At 40.6% G+C, this 18,383-nt stretch overlaps 1 protein-coding gene across 10 annotated transcripts in view; it reads right to left on the bottom strand.

The window, feature by feature from the left end:
• Positions 1 to 18,383, bottom strand: part of LOC111771476 (nuclear RNA export factor 3-like) — a 69,246-nt gene that overhangs the window by 34,509 nt on the left and 16,354 nt on the right. For 5 of the 10 annotated variants that reach the window (XM_070258273.1, XM_070258275.1, XM_070258279.1 and 2 more), the window contains 3 exons: positions 13,550 to 13,617; positions 11,991 to 12,159; positions 10,910 to 10,999 (listed from right to left, as the gene is read on the bottom strand). In XM_070258273.1, the coding sequence (XP_070114374.1) occupies positions 10,910 to 10,958 (49 nt within the window). In that variant the 5' untranslated portion in view covers positions 10,959 to 10,999; positions 11,991 to 12,159; positions 13,550 to 13,617. Of the gene's footprint in view, positions 1 to 10,909; positions 11,000 to 11,990; positions 12,160 to 13,549; positions 13,618 to 18,383 lie in introns of those variants that run through there. The other 5 variants (XM_070258274.1, XM_070258276.1, XM_070258280.1 and 2 more) reach the window with 3 other exon arrangements.

Raw genomic sequence — 18,383 nt, 5'->3', positions numbered from 1 at the left:
TAAGCTTCATTTGGCCTTGACCTCATATCTGTATTTTTCTCATTGACCCATCTCCTTTACCTGCTGTCTTCCCTCATAGGTGTCTGACGCATCCACTCTGCAGAGAGGGCCCCTCCAAGAGAGCAGACTGTCACCAGAACCCCACCCCTGTAAAAGCTTCCCAGACCTGCTCCCACCCCCTCTCCATCATCCCCTCTACAGGGCGCTATGGACACAGCAGTCCAGAGCAGTTTCCCTGAGCCCTGCTCGGATCTCAGAGGCAGGTTGTTGCACAGCAGCCAAGGCTCAGAGCCAAATACAGCTCATGTAAGGAACAGCAGGCCCAGGTAATGCCTGAGCTATTAGGAAAGTGGATAAAGACAATCATACCTCCAAAACACCCTCCAAGGTTGCCCAGCTTCCTTCCTGCCAAGGCCCCCATGTCATGGTTGGCGTGTACTTCTAGCCCTGTTTGCCAAGCACTCTGTGCTCTGGGCAAACTGCACCATTAGCTGATCCCCCTATTTTCCAATTGCCTCAGTGTCTCTTTAACAGGAAGGGGTTACATTTGCACAGGGCTTGTTTCATGCACACAGGATAGTCTTACATCATCAGGACAGAGCTCCATCATCAGGACCATGCAGTAAGGGAGTGGTGTCAATCTCTCTTTTTTTGAGATGAGGAAACCATGTGTCAAAAATGGTGAGAACCAGGACTGCCTTTATTTGGGTAGGGAGGAGGGCTTTATATCTTTTTTTTTATTGCAGTAACATTGGATTATAATAATATATAGCTTTCAGATGTACATCGTAATATATTTCGAACTCTGTGTAGATTACATCATGTTCACCACCCAAAAACTAATTATAGTCTATCACCTCATATGTGAGCTTAATCACCCCTTGTGCCCTCCCCCCCCCCTTCTCCTATGGTAACCGCCAATCCAATCTCCATTGCTACGTGTTTGTCTTTTTTATCTTCTACTTATGAGTGAGATCATCCGGTATTTGACTTTCTCCCTCTGATTTATTTCACTCAGCATAATACCATCAAGGTGCATCCATGTTGTCACAAATGGCTGGATTTCATCATTTCTTATGGTTGAGGAGTATTCCATTGTGTAGATATATCACATCTTCTTTATCCATTCGTCCCTTCATGGGCACCTAGGTTGCTTGCAAGTCTTGGCTATTGTGAATAATGCTGCAACGAACATAGCAGTGCACGTATCTTAATGCATTTGTGTTTTCAAGTTCTTTGGATAAATATCCAGCAGTGGGATAGCTGGATCATATGGTAGATCTATTCTTAATTTTCTGAGGATACTCCATACTGCTTTCTACAGTGGCTGCACCAGTTTGCACTCCCACCAGCAGTGAACAAGGGTTCCCTTCTTTCCGCATCCTCTCCAACACTTATTGTTTCCTGTCTTGTTAATTATAGCCATTCTGATGGGAGTGAGATGATATCTCATTGTAGTTTTGATTTGCATTTCCCTGATAGCTAACGATGTTGAACATCTTTTCACATGCCTGTTGGCCATCCATATATCTTCTTTGGAGAAATCTCTCTTCAGATCTTTTGCCCATTTTTTAATTGGGTTGTTGGTTTTTTTGTTGTTGAGATGTATGAGTTCTTTGTATATTTTGGATATTAACCCCTTATCTGATACACGGCTTGCAAATATCTTCTCCCAAGTGTTAGGTTGTCTTTTCATTTTGTTGATGGTTTCCTTTGCTGTGCAGAAGCTTTTTAGTTTGATGTAGACTCATTTGTTCATTTTTTCTTTTGTTTCCCTTGCCCAGTCAGACATGGTGCTTGACAATATGCTGCTAAGACCAATGTCAAAGAGTGTACTGCCTATGTTTTCTTCTAGAAGCTTCATGGTTTCACGTCTTACATTCAAGTCTTTAATCCATTTTGAGTTGATTTTTGTGCATGGTGTAAGGTAATGGTCTATGTTCATTCTTTTGCATGTGGCTGTCCAGTTTTCCTAACACCATTTTTTGAAGAGACTCTCCCTTCTCCATCGTATGCTCTTGGCTGCCTTGTCAAATATTAGCTGTCCATAAATATGTGGGTTTATTTCTGGGCTCTCGATTCTGTTCCATTGATCTGTGTGTCTGTTTTTGTGCCAGTACCATGCTGTTTTGCTTACTATGGCTTTGTATTATATTTTGAAATCAGGGAGTGTGATACCTCCAGCTTTGTTCTTTTTTCTCAGGAATCCTTTGGCTATTTGGGGTCTTTTGTTGTTCCATGTAAATTTTAGGATTCTTTGTTCTATTTCTGTGAAAAATGCTGTTGGAACTTTGATAGGGATTGCATTGAATCTATAGATTTCTTTAGGAAGTATAGACATTTTGACAATGTTAATTCTTCCAACCCAACCGCACAGAATCACTTTTCATTTCTTTGTGTCTTCTTCAATTTGTTTCAACAATGTTTTATAGTTTTCGGTGTACAGATCTTTCACCTCTTTGATTAAATTTATTCCTAGGTATTTTATTCTTTTTGTTGCAATTGTAAATGGGATTGTATTCTTAATTTCTCTTTTTGCTACTTCATTGTTAATGTATAGAAATGCAACTGATTTTTGTATGTTGATTTTGTATCCTGCAACTTGACTGTATTCATTCATTATTTCTAAATGTTTTTTAGTGGATTCTTTAGGGTTTTCTATATATAAAATCATGTCGTCTCCAAAGAGTGACAGTTCCACTTCTTCTTTTCCAATGTGGATCCTTTTTATTTCTTTTTCTTGCCTGATTACTCTGGCTAGGAGTTCCAACACTATGTTAAATAAGAGTGGTGACAGTGGGCATCCTTGTCTGGTTCTTGTTCTTAGAGGGAAAGCTTTCAGTTTTTCTCTGTTGAGAATGATATTTGCTGTAGGTTTGTCATATATGGCCTTTATTATGTTGAGGTATTTTCCTTCTATACCCATTTTATTTAGAGGTTTTATCGCAAATGAATGCTGTATCTTGTCAAATGCTTTCTCTGCATCTATTGGGATGATTATGTGATTTTTATTCTTCATTTTGTTAATGTGGTGTATCACGTTGATAGATTTGTGGATGTTGAACCATCCCTGCATCCCTGGAATGAAACCCACTTGATCATGATGTATGATATTTTTAATGTATTGTTATATTTGATTTGCTATTATTTTGTTGAGGATTTTTGCATTGATGTTCATCAGTGATATTGGCCAGTAATTTTCTTTTTTTGTGTTGCTCTTGTCTGGTTTTTGTATCAGGATAATGTTGGATTCGTACAATGACTTAGGAAGCCTCCTCTCCTCTTCAACTTTTTGGAAGAGTTTGAGAAGGACAGGTATTAAGTCTCCTTTGAATGTTTGGTAGAATTCACCAGGGAAGCCATCTGGTCCTGGACTTTTATTTTTTGGGAAGTTTTTGATTGCTGTTTCAAGCTCCTTACTGGTGATCGGTCTATTCAAATTCTCTACTTCTTCTTGGTCCAGTTGTGGAAGGTTGGATGTTTCTAAGAATTTATTCATTTCTTCTAGATTATCCAATTTGTTGGGGAACAGCTTTTCATAGTATTCTTTTATTATCGTTTGTATTTCTGAGGTGTCCGTTGTAATTTCTGAATTTATTTATTTGAGCCTTCTCCGTTTTTTTCTTGGTGAGTCTAGCTAAGGGTTTGTCAATTTTGATTATCTTTTCAAAGAACCACTACTTGGTTTCATTAATTTTTTCTATTTTTTTTTAGTCTCTATTTCATTTATTTCTGCTCTGATTTTTATTATTTCCTTCCTTCTGCTGATTTTGGGCTTTGTTTCTTCCTCTTTTTCCAGTACCTTTAGATGCACTGTTAGATTGTTTATTTGGGATTTTTCTTCTTTGTTGAGGTAGGCCTGAATTGCTATAAACTTCCCTCTTAGAACCGCTTTTGCTGTATCCCGTAGATTTTGGCAAGTCGGATTTTCATTTTCATTTTTCTCCAGGAATTTTTTGATTTCTTCATTGACCCAATCATTGTTCAGTAGCATTTTGTTTAATCTCCACATTTTTGTGGCTTTTATGATTTTATTCCTGTGGTTGATTTCTAGTTTCCAACCTTTTGTGGTCAGAAAAGATGCATGGTATTATTTCGATTTTCTTAAATTTATTGAGACTTGTTTTGTGGCCTAATATGTGATCAATCCTGGAAAATTTTCCATGTGCATTTGAAAAGAATGTGTATTCTGTGGTTTTTGGATGGAATGTTCTATGTATATCTACTAAGTCCACCTGGTGAAATGTGTCATTTAAGGCCAATGTTTCCTTATTGATCTTCTGTTTCGATGATCTATCCATTGGTGTAAGTGGAGGGTTAAAATCCCCAACTATTATTGTGTTACTGCCGATTTCTCCTTTTATGTCTGTTAATAATTGCTTTATATATTTAGGTGCTCCCATGTTGGCTGCATAGATATTTACAAGGGTTATATCTTCTTGTTGGATTGTTCCCTTTATCATTGTGTAGTGCCCTTCTTTGTCTCTTGTTACAGTTTTTGTTTTAAAGTCTATTTTGTCTGATATAAGTATTGCTACCCCCAATTTCTTTTCTTTGTCATTTGCATGGAATATCTTCTTCCATCCTTTCACTTTCACTTTGCAAGTGTCTTTAGGTCTGAAGTGTGTCTCTTGTATGCAGCATATATATGGGTCTTGTTTTTTTTTTATCCAATTGGCCACCCTATGCCTTTTGATTGGAGCATTGTGTCTACTGACATTTAAATTAGCTATTGATAAATATGTATATGTTGTCATTTTGTTACTTTTTTTCTGGGTGTTTTAGTAGATCTTCTCTGTTCCTTTCTTTTCCTCTTGCTCTCTTCCCTTGTGGTTTGATGGCTTTCTTTAGTAATGTGTTTGATTTCTTTTGTCTTATTTATTTGCTTACTTATTATAGGTTTCTGATTTGTGATTACCATGAGGATTCTATATAATATTCTATGTATATAATAGTCTATATTGAGTTGATAGACTCTTTAGCTTGACCTCTTTCTGAAAGCTCTACTTTTTCACTCCCCTCCTCCCACATGTTTTTGAAATCATATCTAAACTCTTGTTTTGTGTGTCTCTATCCATTACCCTCTTATTATTGAAATAGGTAATTTTAGTACTTTTGTATTTTAATCTTCATATTATCTTCACAGGTGGTTGATCTGCTACCTATACTATATTTTTACCTTTAACAGTGATTTTACTGCCTGATTTTTTTGGGGAGGTTTATTTTTTTTTTGATAATTTTTTTTATCCCTATTTGTGGTCATTCCTTTCCCACTTGAATAAGTCCCTTCAGCATTTCTTGTAGAACTGGTTTCTTGGTGATAAACTCCTTTAATTTTTGCTTTTCTGGGAAAATCTTTATCTCTCCTTATATTCTGAATGACAACCTTGATGGATAGAGTATTCTCGGCTGTAGGTTTTTTCCTTTTAGCACTTTAAATATGTCATGTCGTTCTCTTCTCACCTGTAGGGTTCGGCTGAGAAGTCTGCTGATAGCCTTATGGGCTTTCCTTTGTATTTCACTTGTTTTCTTTCTCTTGCTGCTTTTAGGATTCCATCTTTATCTTTAAATTTGTACATTTTAATTATAATGTGTCTTGGTGTGGGCCTCTTTTGGCTTATCTTGTTTGGAGCTCTCTGTGCTTCTTGTACTTGGACGTCTGTTTCCTTCCTTAGCTTAGGAATGTTTTCAGCTATTATTTCTTCAAATAAATTTTCTGCCTGTTTGTCCCTCTCTTCTCCTTCTGGGACACCTATAATATGAATGTTAGTGGCTTGATGTTGTCCCAGAGTTCCCTTGGACTGTTCTCATTCCTTTTAAGTCTTTTTCCTTTTATCTGTTCAGCTTGGGTGATTTCCTCTAGCCTTTTGTCTAGCTCGCTGATCTGTTCTTCTGTATCCTTTACTCTGCTATTGAGTCCCTCTAGCGACTTCTTCATTTCCAGTATTGTATTCGTCACTTCTGATTGGTTCTTCTTTATATATTCCAGTTCTTTGTTGATGAGCTCACTGTGTTCATTCAGTCTTCTCCCAATATCTGTCGGCATCCTCATGAGTTTTCGTTTGAACACTTTGTCGGGTAGGTCGCTTATTTCTGTTTCATTTAGTCCTGTTTCTGGGGTTTTGTCCTTTTCCCTTGCTTGGAATGTATTCCTTTGTCTGCTAATTATGCCTCTTTCTCTGTGCTTATATCTATGTATTAGGTGAGTCGGCTATGTCTCCTGATCTTGGAGAAGTTGCCTTATGTAAGAGATGCCTTTTGAGGCCCAGCAGTGTGCTTCCCTCTTGTCACCAGTCCAAATGATCCAGGAGTGACACCTTTGTGGGCTACTTGTGTCCTTCTGCTGTGGCAGGGTTGCTCTTAATGCAGGTGCCCAGGGAGTCTACTTTTTCCTTCCCTGGCCAGCTGTTTGTAAATTTGGTTTGGGGAGCCTCTGCACCTTTGGCTACACACCATCAACACAGTCCTGGGCCGTGCACACTTTCCAATCCCCTGGAGTGTACCCTGATGCCCCACTGTAGAGGCCCCCACCTCTCCAACAATGCCGTCCACAGTTCACCTGGTCCTCACACAGGCCCTGTCCCACAGAGATGGACACACTCCCCTGCCTGTAGAAGATCAAGGCACCCAGTCAATTCAGGCCGACAAGTAACCTGAGGGCTTGCTGTTGGGCAGGGCTGGTGCCTAGGGCTGGCTGCCTGCCTTGGCTGAACTGAATTAAATCTGCACTCTAGTGGGTGTGGCAGACCCCTGGGCTAACAGGCCAGGGGGAGAATTTCAATGGTGTCTGGCAGGTTCTGTGTCAGCACACCTGGACTAGGTCAGAAAAATGGCCACCACCAATGTCTCAGTCTCCAGAGAGGTCTCTCCTCTCACTGAGATGCACCCAGAGCCCACCAGGTGAGTCTCTTTTCACCAAAGGACTGTCAGCCTTCTCTCTGGTGAGTTTAGGTTGCTGAGACAGGTGAGTTTGTGTGGGGGCCCTTTAAGACCTGGGTCTTTTCAGCTCTCATCTGATAGCTTTTATTGGGGTACCCCTGCTACAGTTAATAGCCAGCAAAGCCAGATAGTAAGACCTTTGTCTCAGTTGTGCTGAGTCTGAAGGATGCTTATAGCCATATTGGCCCCCACTCCAGAGCTCACTCCTCCAGGGAGAGCTGCATACCTTAGGGTGGCTCCTGCCAGGCCATCTTAGAAACTCCACTGCTCCTGAAGGTGGTTTTATTCTCTCCAGAAGGAATTTCTGCCTCTTCTGCCTTATTCAAGACTGTCCCTTGTTGTGGGGGTTCTTTTTATCCAGTTTTCAGTTTTCTATCCAGGGTAATTTATCCAAAAATACTTGTAAGCTGGTTGTGTTCATGGGAGGAGATGAGTTCAGAGTCTGCTTACGCCACCATCTTTACAAGATCCCTTATATCTTTTTTTGACAAATAAAATATCATACATATTTAACGTGTGCAATGTGATGTTTTGTTATATGTATACATTGTGAGATGATCACGAACATCAAACTAGTTAACATATTCATCACCTCCCATATTTACCACTTTCTGTGTGTGTTTGGTGAGCATACTTGAGATCTACTCTCTTAGCAGAATTCAGGTATACAATACATTATTATTAACTATAGTCACCATCCTGTACATTAGGTCTCCAGAACTTATTCATCCTAGATCTGAAAGTTTGTAATCTTTGATCAATATTTCTTCTTTTCCCCCATTCCTAGCCCCTAGTAACCACTGTTCTACTCTCTGTTAGTGTAGTTTAACTTTTATTTATTTATTTTTAGTTTCCACATATAAGTGAGAGCATGTGACATTAATCTTTCCATGTCTGGCTTATTTCATTTTGCATGATATTCTGAAGGTACTGGGTTTATGTCCAACAGAAATGAAATCACTATCTGAAAGAGACATCTGCACTTCTAAGTTTATTGCAGCATTATTCACAGTGCACAAGACATGGAAACAAACTAAGCGTCTGTTGACAGATGACTGAATAAAGAAAATGTGGTATATATACACATGGAATATTATGCAGCCAACAAAAGAAGGAAATTCTGCCTGTCCTTTTAAAGGCAGCTTTGCAGTCACTCACGAGGTGAACACAGAGCTGTGATTCAGCAGACCTGAGTTCTAGCTCAAGTTGTGAAAGATGTAAAAGTGCTCGACGGTCCCGAGGCCAGCACCTCGCTCAGTCAGAGTTGAATGTCCAGGTCCTTATTTTATCAGTGTGCACTTCTTGCTTTAGGAGACACCTAGTAAACAATGCAAATATTCCTATAGTCATATTAAAACAGTATTTTATTAAGGTCTTTCTTCTGTTTTGCAAACTAGGAATGGGAGGTGGATTTTATCTTATGTCGTTTTCATATCTCTGGAATTGATTGTGAGACTTTGGCATTTTCTTCGAGTCACATATTAGACTTACTTCCATTTGTATTATTATTTAGAAGATGTCCAGCATATTTTATCATGGGAGATGCAAGCAGTCTACTTCTGTAGCTGTTCTCAGATTAATGTGCTGAGGGGTGTTACAACATGAACATGCAAGTCTAATGAGAAAGAGATGGCCAGAAAACTTTAGATGTCCTTGAGAAAAATAAAAGACACTTATGTCTACCTGGCTTTCTCTGCTGTCCTCCTCTCACCTGGAGGAGGCTGTCCTGCCCACAGGCAGTGGGGTCTAGAAAGTAGCTCTGACCACCTGTGTCCTTCAAAGGAGTCGACCCTCCCCCACAACCACCCCCTGCCATGTGAGGACAGACACTAACACTGCCTTTGCTCACACTGTTACGAACCGCCTTCAGAACCAGGATACTAGGCACACAAACACGGCAGTGTCACCCTCTGACAGGGATTTCAGGTGCCTCTGAGGAGGTGAAGTGTGCCACCCTGATTATCAGGCATTACTTCATAACTGAGCGACCTGATTCAGGGCCCCGGTTTTCACTCACTTCTCACATCAGCCTCCCTGACACTCAGGGCTTCCCTAGCAGCTGACCCCTCCCCAGTATTCCTCCCGCTCCCTGCTACCCAGAAAGCACACGCCCTCACTGCCACACACAGAGCACATGTTGGTCCACACAAAATAACTCAGGAGGTGAGAGATGTAGAGGCAGCCTCTGGAGCCAACGCTGGGCCACCATTCCCAGTTGGTGGTGTCTTGTTAGAAAGAACAGGGCATCATCAGTCATCTGTCATCTGATCTCTTCATTCATGAAGTTTGGGCTCAAGGGTTAAAATCACACCCCATTTCCATCTAAGTAAGGAATTTTGTGTCCTCCCATTTTACCTGCAGTGGTAGACGTTAGAATTATTTGTGTCACTCAGAGACACACAGTACAGAAACAGTTAACACATCATGTGTGGTATCAAAATTTCATGTTCTAGGGAGAAAGGGTAAGATGAAGGACAAAAGTTTAAAGGACCTCCATAATGGGAACAATAATGACAGAAGGTTGAGTAACACTGCATACACCCAGCGACCTGTTATCTAGACGATGGGCCAGCAAGGCTTGGAGACTGGTCACTTTACACTCCCCCATGGGTGCTCACAAAACAACCCTCTTGGTGATGAGGATGATGAGGATGATGGTGGTGGTCGAAGTGAAATCCTTCACCTGGAACCAAGATACCTGGGTATGTGGACTACATGAATTGACTGTTTTTTTTAAAGCGGTGGAAAGACAGGGGCCAAGTCAGAAGAAGAGGTGTTCCCTCTGTTCAGATGAGCTGAAGGGTAGAATATCAATGCTGATTAAACTCACGTAAGCATGTGGTACTCTAAATTGTATCTCCTTTATCTTAACATGTATTTGAGTAATCTATTATTAAATCCATAGTTTGCATCAGGGCATAAGATATTAGGAGAGGTTAGGCATATTGGGGAAACCTGCTCAGTAATCTGCATTTCACTAAAGCTTTTCTCATTGTGTCTTGAAGCCACCAGGGCTTCAAATGTCCTAATCTCTTTCAGAGATTATAATCTCTTATATTTTTTAATATAATAAGCTGTATTACTTTTAAATTATAGTATTGAAAAATTTCAAACACTTTATGGCAAAATAAATCATTAAAGTTTGTCTGATGAGGCAAGAGTAATATTTGCAAATCATATAGGGCTAATTCTCATATGAAATATTCCCAGTAACCAATATGGGGAGATGGTCTAATGACGATGTGGTAGTTAGTGTCTAAGACGACCCCAAGGATCTCGGCCTGCCACTGTTCACTTCCTTGTGTAATCTGTCCCATTCCATGTGGGATGGAGTTAGTGACTTGCTTCTAACACCCAGAATATATGAGAAGAGATGGGATGTCACTTCTGAGATTAAGTGACAAAGAGGTTGTGTCTTCCTCGTTGGGCACCTTCTCATGTTCACTCTGAGAGAAGCCAGCTGCGATGTAGTGAGTTACCTATGTAACAAGGAACCCATGTCTCTGGCCAGGCCCAGTGAGGCCCTGAGGCCGGGCCAACAGCCATGCGAATGAGCTTGGAAGAGGAGCCTCCTGTCGAGCCTTGAGGTGACTGTAGCCCCTCCCTCTGCCTTGACTGCAGTCTTGTGAGAGACCCTGAGGCAGAGATGCCCTTCTAAGCCACTTCCTTATTCCTGACCCCAATAAACAGTGTTGTAATACGTGTTTGTTGGTTTAGAGCAGCGAAACATTTTGGTAATTTGTTATTTAGCAATAAATAATACATATACACACAGAAAACTCATGTAAAGAGCAATGTACATGCCCAAGAAACATTTGAAAACACGTGAATGAATGAAATGCAAATGAAAGCCTGGAGAGATGCTATTTTTGATGGAAAAAAGGCCAGTTGCAGAACAATGTAGGTGGTCGATACATAAAATCCCATAGAAAAGCACAACCCCTGACCTCAGGGAGTCATGGAGACTCACCTTTCCTGAATGATGGTACTTTTTCAATCTTGCATATTTCCCACAACATTCCTGGGAGTTAGATGGTATGATTTTCTTTCCATTTTGCAGCTAGAAAAAGAAAATGTGCAGAGGTTAAGTAACGTGGCTGGGGGTCATCCTGCTACTAAGACAAAAAGCAGAGACTGCCACCTCCTATGTCCATGCTCAGGCTGTATGATGCTCAGCCGCACTTCACACCAAAATCAAGAAAATCTTGCTTCCTGCTAACCTATTTCACTTCTGAAATCTGTATCCTTACCTCTGAAGCCAGGCTACTAGTCCTGCCTGTGTTTCTGCAAGTCACTGAAATTCGTTGGACCTCAATTTCCTATTCTGCAAAAATGAGGGTATGCATTTAGTTCAGTGTTTTTAAAAGTGGCATGCCCGCACAACTTCTATGATAAGGAATATGCACTCTAACAGAGGGACAGGTGTCATGCTGAGGATCTAGACTTGAAGGAGCCAGCCCCAAGTACATACATACAGAATGGGAGTGCACAGGCTTTTTCATGGACATCGACAAGTCAACCTGGAAAGAGTTTGTACTGACTGACATTCCCACCAGCAATATCTCAGAGTGTAGGCTTCCCCACAAGCTCACACACACTGGGTTACTATTGTGTAACTAAATACTCTTATTGTCATGATATTTAACTGGATATTGAGGAAACTTTTTAAATTTCCCTAGTACACAAAATACTGTTTAATCATCAATCGTCATTATTTTTTACTGCAGTAAGGTCTGGTTACATATGCAGACGAGCAAACAATGAGCAATGGGCAGATGAGCCTGCTGGTTCTCCTGGTGCTACGGCATGCATGTAGGCTCCAGGTTGTGCATGTGTATATGTGTGGCCTCTGGGGGTTCCTAAGAACAGATCGTATGCCTGGAAGATTATGAATGTCTCTCTGTGAATATATGTTGAATTCAAGTTTAGCGAGGAGCCAGATCTACACTTTGTTAAGACTCTGAATGGAACAAGAGCTAGACAACAACATGCTTCTGAGCAGACTGCACTCCTGTTCACAGAATGGAAAGCAAGTATGTCTGTGAACTCACCGGCTTAAGTCAGAGTTGGATCCCTCCAGGATGTAAGGTGTGGCGGTCTGCCTAAATCTGCTTCTGAACACTGATGTTGAGGACTTGCAGCCATCAGTTGCAGAATCCCAAGAAGCTGCATCCTCTCAGCCACCCAACACCATTGGGTAAGTCAACTGCATGAGGAGCTCTGCACAGGGACATAAAAATCCATGAATTCCCAGCACATGCCTGACACATTTTGCATCCATCTATCCATCCATTCCCTCATACAGTTAAGAGGCGTTAATACCTAACTCTACACCATCCCTTTGGTAAAGTTTTAGGCTTCTCCAGAATGGAAACAAGGAAGTAAAGTGTGGAAAGAGTGCTGTGGTAAATTCAGATGTTAAATCTAAGAAGAGATGGCTCCTTCCCATTAAGATTTCAACCTGCTCACACCTCTTATAATTGATGATTTTAGAACATAATTTAATGACCCGGACCCTTCTCCACGTCTCTAGTTACTGTCCTCTTCACATGCATTCTCCCCTTTGTATCTATTAGGAATTCTCAATACTCAACTCACATCCCCCTGCACCTCCCCTCCAACTCAGTCTGCATCCCTCATCTAACGTGTTTCCCCACACTGCCACTGAAATTAACCTTCACAAGGTCAACATCTACCTCTTTGTCACATTTATAGATCATGAGTGTAGAAATGAATGTTCAAATGGAGACAAAAGTTTCCTTCTCTAAGATAGAATTCATTTATTTGTGTACAGACAAGGATTATATTACAATGCTATCAGTTACCTAAATGTTAGGGTTGTAAAATATTTTCCATAGAGTCAAAGTCAGATAATAGAGAAGAGTGTGCTATAGACAATGGGCTTCAAATGAAGCACAAATTTTTCTCTACATTCCATACTTTGGCTTCATCATAAGGGATTTTGCTAATAGGTTTACTGAATGGTAGCAATATTTTTTCATGGTCCTTTCAACAACCTTTTTCTTATTTGTTTTTATTTCTTTCTCAAGGGATTTCTAAGCATGCAATGAAATCACCTGAAATTATCATGTTATTTTATACTGTATCATAGTTCAATGTATTGTCTAAAAACATTGCACATTGTCTAATATATCATAATTAGGCAATGTAATAGTGCTTACTATGGTCTAATGTTTGTGTCCCAACCAAAATGCATATACTGAAACCTAACCCTCAATTAATGATATTAGGTAGTGGGGCCTTTGCAAAGTGATCAGGTCATGAGGGCAGAGTCTTCATGATGGGATTAGTGCCCTTATAAAAAAGGTCCCAGAGACCTTGCTTGTTCCTTCCAACATGTGAGGACACAGGGAGAAACTGGAGCCTGCAACCAAGAAAAAGGGCCTTCACCAGAACTCTCCCCTTTTGGCACCCTGAACTTGGACTTTCAGACTCCAGAACTGTGAGAAATAAATATTTATTGCTATAAGCCACCTAGTCTGTGGTATTTTGTTATAGCAGCTCAAATGGACTAAGACAGTGCTGAAATACAATGCTGATAATAGGGAACTCTTTTGTAGGTTTCTGATTCTTAAATCAAAATACTTACACTGCACCACAGAAACCACAGTGCTGGACGTTCGTTTGGGATGTGTCCATTCAGTAAAATAGTCCAACCTATATAATAAATACACATGAATCCAAGATAATATAAATAAATGTTTGAATTAATAATGAAATGGGTGAGAGGAATCAAACTGTCTTTATGAACAGTTCCAAATAATATATGTAGATAGGATCCCTCCATGAGGTCTACGATGATTCATTTTATGTGTCCACTTGACTGGGCCATGGGATGCCCAGATATCTGGTTAAACATTACTTCTGGGTGTTCTGTGAGGGTGTTGCTGGATGCGATTAGCATTTGAGTTGGTAGGTTGAGTAAAGCAGATCATGTTCCCCAATGTGGGTAGGCATCATCCAATCCATTGAGGGCCCGAACAGATAGAACAGAAAGGTGGAGGAACATAGAATTTGCACTCTCTGTCTGATTGCTGAAGTGGACATTGGTTTTCTCTTGCCCTGAGACTGGGACTTACACCAATGGTCCTTGGGTTCTCAGGAGTGTGGACTTGGACTAGAACTACACCATCAGCTTTTCTGGGTCTCTAGCTTGTAGACAGCAGATCACGAGACTTTTCATCCTCCAAAATGGCATGAGCTAATTCCTCATAATCAATCAATCTCTTTCTCTCTCTCTCTCTCTCTCCTCCTATAAATATATATATTACAGGGAAAATTTAATGCTTCACTTCTAAGGAATAGAGTAGGCCAATGGAAAATAGGTACTGTACACTAGAGAAACTCAGCAAACACCACCTTAACCCAACGATGAAGGTCAACATCTCCAGTGACATCATGTGGATATCATGTCCTCTCAGCTAGGTTGTGACAAGAAGGGCACTGCAGCTCTGTGGTATTCTTTCTGGAAACCAATAATCCTAGTTTAATCATGAGAATAACAACAAACTAAACCTGTTTCCTCAAGACTGTGAGGGTCATGAAAACAGTCTGGCAGTTCCTCAAATGGTTAAACACAGAGTTACTATATGACCCAGAAATTGTACTCCTAGGTACATACCCAAGAGAAATGAAAACACATATCTACACAAAAACTTATAAACGAATACACATATATCATCATCATTCATAAAAGCGAAAAAGTGGAAACAACCCAAATGATCATCAATAGATGAATAGCTAAACAAAATGTGGCATATCCACACAAAAGAATATTTTTCAGTTATATAAATTAATGAACTACGGATAGATGATAAAACATGCATGAACTTCAAAAACGTTATGCAAAGTGAAAGAAGTCAAATATCTCAAAGCCCACATATTGTATGATTCTATTTACATGAAATGTCCAGAATAGGCAAATCCATAGAGACAGATAACATATCAGTAGTTTCTTGTGTTGAAGGTAAGTGCAAGACATAATAGCATTCAAGTACAATGGGACTTTTGGGTGATGGAAACGTCAAAAGCTCAATTATCGTGATTATTGCAAAGTCCACATATTCTTTAAAAATCATCAAACTGTACTCTTAAAATGTGTGAATTTTATTGTCTAAGTTATATTCCAATAAAGTTGTCTACAACATGAAGTTGCCCTGGTCTTCTATTGTACCACAGTGACTATCAGTCTTTTTAATAAAAATGGTCTTGACGCACGTGTTTTATATAAACACAAATTTATATAAAACCATGGCTGTATCCCAGGCTTGCTGACTCTATGTCCTGTGTTCCTACAAGCAATGACCTTCCCCCACACATGCTACTGCAGGTTGCACTTGTGTGTAAAGTCTGATTTACTTCTGATCACTTCTACATCTTCCGACTGTGGCATGGTTTGAGTGGCTCCACGACAGGGTAGAGGGCCTGGCCTGTGTGACATGATGTCAGCATTACTACTTACTTCCCTCCTCTGTGGCCTCTATCACATGACTCCACTTTGGGGAGACTACACTGGAACTACCTTTCTGGGTGTCAGTACAGCAGGACTTCTCAAAGGGTCAATAGGTGCACACTCTTTACACTGACAATTCCCCTGTTAGAAGTTTATCTTCAGGATGTAGTTAAGGGTGTTAATAAGGATTTGGTTATAAGGATTGCTGTCCTGATAATTCCCTACCTTCACTTCTGGGCCTGAATTTAGGAAAGGAGGACAAATGGGAAGCAATGCCATGAAGGGACAGAAGGAAGACGAGGGAAATGTAGTTGTCAGTGCACACACACATGCACACACACTGATACTACACACACTCATACACTGAATCATTGACCAGGTTCTGTTATTACAATGCTAGAATTCTCCCGAGATAGTTTCTGAGCTAAAAGAAGACACATTCAGCTCTCCAGTGAAAATAGCCACATGAAGTGTACCCTTCAGCAGTGTACAGACACTGAAAAGATGCCATTCACACAGTGCTGATAATAGGGAATATAAGAAACACTCTGAATGCCAAATAACAAGGGGTTGTGAGACTTGATCACGTCACATCCACAGGATGGAATTCTAGTCAGACATTTAAAAAAGAGTTATAATGATGAGAGATGATTTGTTGCCTATTAGCAGTGATTCACATTATTTCCAACGTGTAGAGAAACAGACACTTTGATACCATATTCTTAGGAGTATACATTAGTAATAGCATCCTGAATGTATTGTGTTAACACAAACTTTTCTAGACTTCATGGTTTTGAAAGAATAGTTTCAGGAACTTAATATAACGAGAAACTTACAAAGATATTTGCATATATATGAGCAAAGGTGTTTAGTATAGTATTATTTGTAAGAAAAAATGGTAAAGGAATGAAATTTTTATCATTAGGATGCAGGTGAAGTAAATTGTGAGGTTTCTAGACAATGAAACGCCCAGATGATGTAAAAAAAATAAAAAACTAAAATTTTGTTGTAAATTAAAATGTTGTCATAGACATACATTTACATGGAAAGATGGTGATAATAAGGGTAAAAGTGTGTCACGAAGATCATAAATGGTACGGATCCATTTTTGCTTATATGGGTCTCTAGATATTTATCCAGAGGTCTCAAAGAATAAAAGTAAAAAATATTTTTGTTCCTTTCACATACAGGTTTCTCTTCAGCATGGAAAGAGGTTGTCAGTGACCCTGTACAATGAGAATGGCCCAGACTTCAGAAAGCTCTGTCTGGTGGGTTTGGGTCACAGCCTCTCCTTCCCACCTTCCTGCTCCGCGATGTGGAGGCTGCAGTTCAGGCTTCTGTAACAAGGCGGCACCAACGTACCACCATCATTAACCTAAGAACTGCCTGGAAGGGATAAAAAAAATACGATATCATCCCTTAAAACTCAGCCTGTGAACCTATTCAGAAAAACTCTAATTCTGTCTGAAAATGCTGATGGGGTAAAAGAAAACTGAAAACATACACTCCAAGGCCTGCACACGATGAAACATCAAGTGGCAGTAGTGCACCTTGGCAGTGGGTGGCACGTAGGCAATGAGCAGTGCAGGGCAGGCGGGAGGTGACAGGGAAGATGGGGCGTTGCAGTGGAGTCTGGGCAGCTCTGTCCAGTGTTGTGGACAGGGGATGACAGACAAGGTGTGGGAGAATGACTGGGCAACCTGTACAAGGATGAGGTAATGGAGGGTGAACACCACACTTCCTGGGAGGGATGCCCACTACAGCGTGGACATATCAACCTACACTGATGAGGGAAGAGAGAACTCAATGAACGCAATGTAGATTTGGGGTCGACAGCAGATAGAATTGCTTTAATATACATGTGAATTTTCCGGACAGAATTGGTATCTTAGTAAACAAACTGTTAGATGACATTTATTATTATTGACAAAATGTCCTCTTATTCCCTGAACAAGAAAAATGGAGATGGATGCAATCTGGTGTCCAGGTATAGGATGTCAGTTGTGAGAGTCTCAGACGAGGGGCTCAGCAAGAGGGAGGGAGGGATGGAGCTTGGGATTTTGGTTTAGTGGTTTCAGAGTTTTCTAGGATTTTCCACCAAGTGGCTGTAATCTGTCTGTATCTTTCATTTTCTGGGATATTGAAACCTGAGATTGGAATTGAGCCACAGTCTGAACTGAAGATAAATGAGGTGGGGTGACTGAACTAGAGGAGACTTAGAAACACATACACATACATACACACACACACACACAGATACACTGTCAATACCATTTTGAATCTACTTCGTTTCCCCATGAAATTGAATACAATGAATACTTTTCCAAGGTAATGAATGTCTGTGCACATACATGTGCACTAACATCTTCATCATCAAGAGGGGCTTTCGAGTGAGTACCCAGGGGCCACAATATCAGGAGAGAGCAAAATACCCATTTCTCCAGCTGTGGAAGCCCATCTTCTGTAAAAGGGAGGCTGCTCTGTGTTCTCTAGGAAGGGCAGGGGATGGAGCCTCATTGCCATTCTCCCACTTATCTGGAGAGAGGACTTAGGCTCTGTGAGCCTCAGCTTGGCCATCTGTGAAATGGGACTCAACGTACCTGATGCTTTCATCACAGAGCTGTCCTGAGGGGTTAATGAGAAAACCTGCCCAGAGTACACGGCATGTGGTGGGACTTCAATGGCCCTTTAAATGTTGGGACACAGCAGTAGGGACAGGTTAAGCCTCAGGACTAAGGCAGGCACTGTGAGGAGTCATTTCTAATTGTTTCCCATAGGAGAATATACATATCTTTATGAAAGAAGCACATATCTCTCTAATATACCTTGACTTCAAAGTTTTAGAGACACAAGATTCTCTACTTTCTTGGATGTTTCAGAAACTCCTAAGAGCTGCTCCACATCGTGCCTCTGCACAGACCCTAATCCAGTTCCTCACCTGGTGAGCTCAGTGAGAGATGGCACCAGGCCA

Source organism: Equus caballus, chromosome X (genome assembly GCF_041296265.1).
Source record: "Equus caballus isolate H_3958 breed thoroughbred chromosome X, TB-T2T, whole genome shotgun sequence".
Taxonomy (NCBI): domain Eukaryota; kingdom Metazoa; phylum Chordata; class Mammalia; order Perissodactyla; family Equidae; genus Equus; species Equus caballus.
Note: the sequence above shows the minus strand (reverse complement) of the source record. Positions and strands in the feature narration are given on the sequence as shown.